The sequence below is a fragment of the Malurus melanocephalus genome, unplaced genomic scaffold (genome assembly GCF_030028575.1).
Source record: "Malurus melanocephalus ecotype Western Australia unplaced genomic scaffold, MMel_1.1 scaffold_1216, whole genome shotgun sequence".
Classification (NCBI taxonomy): Eukaryota; Metazoa; Chordata; class Aves; order Passeriformes; family Maluridae; genus Malurus; species Malurus melanocephalus.
Genome location: NW_026624448.1, coordinates 23131 through 28344, shown reverse-complemented (window position 1 = coordinate 28344; position 5214 = coordinate 23131). Strand labels below are relative to the sequence as shown.

The 5214-nt window shown below is 54.3% G+C and overlaps 1 protein-coding gene across 1 annotated transcript in view; it reads right to left on the bottom strand.

Moving 5' to 3' along the window:
• The window catches only part of LOC130586583 (uncharacterized), a 3738-nt gene extending 1713 nt beyond the window's left edge, over positions 1-2025 (bottom strand). Inside the window, exons 1-3 of the mRNA XM_057387436.1 lie at positions 1995-2025; positions 1821-1909; positions 5-1322 (exon numbers count right to left, since the gene is read on the bottom strand). Of these exons, the coding sequence (XP_057243419.1) occupies positions 5-1322; positions 1821-1909; positions 1995-2025 (1438 nt within the window). The remainder of the gene's footprint in view (positions 1-4; positions 1323-1820; positions 1910-1994) is intronic.
• Between the last annotated feature and the right edge of the window lie 3189 nt (positions 2026-5214).

The window sequence follows — 5214 nt, the reverse complement described above, 5'->3', positions numbered from 1 at the left end:
CCACCACCTCCGGAGCTGATGATGATGGTCTGGCCTGAGGAGCCACCGCCGTATCCTCCTCCCATCCCGTAGCTGGATCCTCCACTGCAGCATCCGGAGTATCCACCACCGTATCCTCCCCCTCCCATGATGGTCTTCCCTCCTGAGGAGCCGCCACCGTATCCTCCTCCCATCCCATAACCCGAGGATCCTCCACCGCAGTATCCAGAGGATCCTCCACCTACAATGATGCTCTTCGATCCTGAAGATCCACCACCGTATCCTCCACCCATCCCGTAGCCTGAAGATCCTCCACCACAGCATCCAGAGGAACCTCCACCACTGCTTCCCCCTCCAATGATGCTCTTCGATCCTGAAGAACCACCGTATCCTCCACCCATCCCGTAGCCAGAGGAGCCCCCACTGCAGCATCCAGAGGATCCTCCACTACCTCCACCAACAATGATGGTCTTTGATCCTGAAGACCCACCACCATATCCTCCTCCCATTCCATAACCTGAAGATCCTCCACCACAACATCCAGAGGATCCTCCACCTACAATGATGCTCTTCGATCCTGAAGATCCACCACCGTATCCTCCRCCCATCCCGTAGCTGGATCCTCCACTGCAGCATCCAGAGGAACCTCCACCACTGCTTCCACCTCCAATGATGACCTTTGTCCCTGAAGATCCACCACCGTATCCTCCTCCCATGCCATAGCTGGATCCTCCACCACAGCATCCAGAAGATCCTCCACTACCTCCACCTCCAATGATGGTTTTTGATCCTGAAGAACCACCATATCCTCCACCCATCCCATAGCCAGAGGAGCCCCCACTGCAACATCCAGAGGATCCTCCACTACCTCCACCAACAATGATGGTCTTTGATCCTGAAGATCCACCACCGTATCCTCCACCCATCCCATAGCTGGATCCTCCACCGCAGCATCCAGAGGATCCTCCACCTACAATGATGCTCTTTGATCCTGAAGAACCACCATATCCTCCACCCATCCCGTAGCCAGAGGAGCCCCCACTGCAACATCCAGAGGAACCTCCRCTGCTTCCCCCTCCAATGATGACCTTTTTCCCGGAGGATCCACCACCGCATCCCCCTCCCATCCCRTAGCCAGAGGAGCCCCCGCTGCAGCAGGATCCGCCTCCTCCACCACCAGAGCTGATGATGATTTTGCCGGAGGAGCCCCCTCCGCCCCCGCAACAGGAGGAGCCCTGGGACTGGTAACTGGAGGAGCCGCTGCTGTGGCATCCGCTGGAYTGGGAGGACATCCCATGGCAGCCTCCGGAGCTTTGTTTGGAGCACATCTTGGAGCTGTGACCCTGCAAGGAACAGAACTGTCAGACAGGAGAACCTTGGAGATTTGGCTGAGCCTCCCCAGCAGACAGAGAAGGAAGAATTCCCAGCAACGTCCCCGCTTGTCCCATYTTGGGCGGCCCTACAAGGACGGCAGCCCTAAACTCCCTCACCCCTGTGAGCCCTGCCATGGCACCCCAAGGACCTCTCTGCAGGTCACAACAACTCCAGGAAACCTCTGCGTGCGGGAAGGTTGGGAACACTTCCCGAGGTTTGTGCACGCAGGCTCTGACACGCCGCAAAAATTTGGTGGATCCCTCTGGATGTCTCACAGTGACTCAGCAGCTGAAAGTTCAGCCCTTGGAGTTCCAGCTACAACTCCCCTCTCCAAGGAAAGGAATTCTGTTGGCACCTCCAGTTGGTTTTTGGTGGAGCCACCACAGTTCAAAGAACGTTCAAAGGCCAACCGGTGGCGGGACCTCCCATTGGAGAAGTTCCAGAAGTTTCCGTATCCACGGCCTTACCTTCAGTGGTGGTGGGAACGTCACAATGCTCAGAGCTGGTTGAATGAGGAGCCCTGGGATGGCTGAGCTTTTATAGCCGGTGCACCGCACTGGCGAGGGAAGTGAGACACCCTAAGGAATGCCGTGAGATTTATTGACCCAGCCTGGCTCCAGCTGCCTCCTTCCTTGACTCACCTGCAGCAGAGGTGATGCGAAGGAGGCGCATCAATCCCTCTCTGCAAAGCTAATTCCTCTTAATGATCCCTTTCCGGGAGCCTTGCTCTGAATTCTTGGGCAAAATGATATCTCGGGGTCTCTTCAGGGGGTCCCCAAAGTGTTTCTGCTGGGCTGGAGCTTCTCAGGTGGTCTGGAGAGCGTGGGGACCGAGCGGATGCTGAGGGATGGAGAATGGAGTGAGTTGGAGACAGAGACAAGGATAAAGGATGTGCTGGGGCACAGTCCAGAGAATTTTGGGGAATTTCCTTGATGACTGGCAAGATGGGGAGCAGGAACACGTCCCTGTTGGGGAAGGTCAGAGGTACCACCCTGATGGAGTGCTGTGCTTTGGAGCTGCCCAGACCCGTGTCACAGGACACTGTGAGGGTGACAGTGACAAAGGTGACATTTCCTCTCAGTTTTTGGAAGCTGTTGTTAGATTTCCACCTCAGTTCCACCTTTCAGGGGTCTCCATCCCCAGGCTGGAGTGGGGAAACCTTTRAAATCCTTCCGCTTGCAAAGGCRCMTTTGGAKGCCATCAAGACCCTCCCCTGGARCYCTAGGATGTTGAACCACCCTTCCAYCTCAACAGGGCCCGTTTCTGGGGGTCTTCAGTGGCCACCCCACCCACACGTGAGCTGGGGAGTCACCGGGATGGTGAGGATGATGATCGCTGGAAGATGACACTTTGTCAGCACAGCTGTCCCAGCGCTGGCTCTGTGTCACGCGTGGTTGGAGCCTGACAGGAGCATCCGCCCTCCCAGGACAYTGAGTAGAGGAAGGACTAATGGGCTTTGGCAGTGGGGACGTGTGACAGCAGCAKCAGGTCCCAGCTCCGTCACCACGAACGTGACTTTGAACACTCGCACGCGACACCTTTGGGATGGGGACAGGGCCATCAGCACTGGGGACGCTTCGTTCGTCTCTGGAGTCCCTCCCGTGGCCTAATCTCTGTTCTCATCTCCAGATCTGAGGTGTCACCGCTGTTCTGGCTCCCAGCTCYGCTGTGTGGGTGGTGTGCTCCTGAGCATCTCAACACCTTGATCCCTTCTGTGCCTCCAGCGTGTTGGGACCCGCCCAGAGGGATACACGGGATTAGGAGCTCTTTGGCACAGAGGGACACCCGGGATTAGGAGCTCATTGGCACAGAGGGACACCCGGGGATGAGGAAAGGCCGTGGGGGTTTTGGAGTGTGATGAGAGGAGCTCCTGTGAGCTACAGAGCGTGGAGAACCCAAGATGGGACCCCCTGGAAGGGCTGGACCTGGAGCACATGGATTTGTTTGCCAGATGTGGAGGGAAAGTGTGGCTGRGAGCACAGCTGCTGGGAGAGTCAGCAGTGCCACAATCTGTACTGGGTTAGGGTTAGGGTTATAGTGTTGGGTTTGGGTTAGGTTTAGGGTTCGGGCTATTGTTTCGGCTATGGTTACTGTTAGGGTTAGGTCTCAGGTTTGGGCTAGGTTTAGGTTTAGGATTAGTGTTAGGGCTAGATTTTGATTTAGGGTTATGTTTAGGTTTATAGTTAGGATTTGGGCTATGGTTAAGGTTAGATCATGGTTTGGGTTAGGGTTTGGTTTAGGGTTAGGGTTGGGTTTAGGTCTAGGTTTAGGAGTAGGGTTAGGGTTTTGGATTAGTGTTTGAATTAGTGTTCGGTTTTGGGTTTGGGCTACGGTTAGGTTTAGGATTTAGCTTATGGTTAGGGTTTAGGCTCGGGCTATTGTTAGGGTTAGTGTTTGTGTTTGTTTGATTTAGGGTTAGGTTTTGGATTTGGTTGGATAAAGAGAAGGGGGATGTGAAATGAGTCTTGTCCTCTTTCTTGGTTTCTTGAWTGTTTTTTCCTTGTAGTCCCAGCAGCCTCTGGAAAGGCTGGCAGATCACGGTACCCTTTCATCCATCTCCTGAGTGTCCACACCTTGTTGGGTGTTGATACGAGCTCRGACAAATCCTTTCCCAGATCCTACAGTTCCTTTCCCAGCAGATTCCCRCATGCTCAGAAATGTGGGACGTGACTCTGGAGAAGAACTTTCTAGTTTTTCTCCAAAAGGCAGGGTATCACCCATCAGCCATGATCCCTCAAAGCTTTCATGATCCCTTTGATTCCTGATTTTGTTTCCTCCCTCCTGGCTGTGTTTGTGAGATGGACAAAACCCCTTTTGGCTTAAAGTTCACTGATCCCAAGACAAATCCCACCCTTCCCAAAGAGGACTTTGAGAGTMTCTTTTGAGACAATTTTCCCTCTTTGAGAGGAAATCCAACTGCTTCCAGCCTGCATCCAAAGGAGAGTGGGCAGGATGGTCTGGGAGGGGATTTTTTTCCCCTCTTCTCTGCTCAGGTGAGATCCCACCTGGAATGTTGTGTCCAGACCTGGTGTCCCCAACATAACAAGGACATGGAATTGTTGGARCARGTCCAGGGGARGACAYGAARTTGATAAAGRGGCCTGGAGCCYCTTCCYTMTGGATCCAGGCTGRGAGAGCTGGGAATGCTCAGCCTGGAGGGGAGAAGTTTCTGTGGAGAGCTCAGAGCCCTTCCCAGGAGCTTCAGAGAGGCTGCAGAGGGACTTTTCCTCAGGAACTGCAGGGATGGGACACAGGGAATGGGGTCATGGTGACAGAGGGGTAATTTAAGTTGGATATGGGAAAGATCTGTTAATGAGTGCCTGCTCCAGCACTGGAGGCTGGAGAACATTTCCCAGGGAATGTTTAGGATGTTTTATTACTTTTTGGGAATGTTTTTGAGATGTTTTATTCCTTTCTGGGAATGTTTTTGAGATATTTTATTCCTTTTGGGGAATGAACCAACAAAGGAGGAAAGCGACCTCGCGAACCAGATCTGTCTGTGCACAGAAATCTTTATTTCCCGTCACATTCATGGCACGGAGGGGCCACCAGGGAATTCACAGCATGGGGACGTAGCACCGAGGGGACACAGGGGAAGGGGATGGGCCAGGGGCAGGTTTGGGGTGCAGAGACTCGGCTGTTCCCGATGGGAGCTGGAGCTGCCCTGGGCCATCACTTCTGGCCGCAGGGATAGTGGGAGCTCTGCTTGGTCTGGTGGGACACGACGCTGGGGATGACAATGGGACATTTGTGCTGGGAGGAGCCTCCACCACCACCTCCGGAGCTGATGATGATGGTCTGGCCAGAGGAGCCACCGCTGGATCCTCCACCGCAGCACCCGGAGGAGCCGCCGCCGCCTCC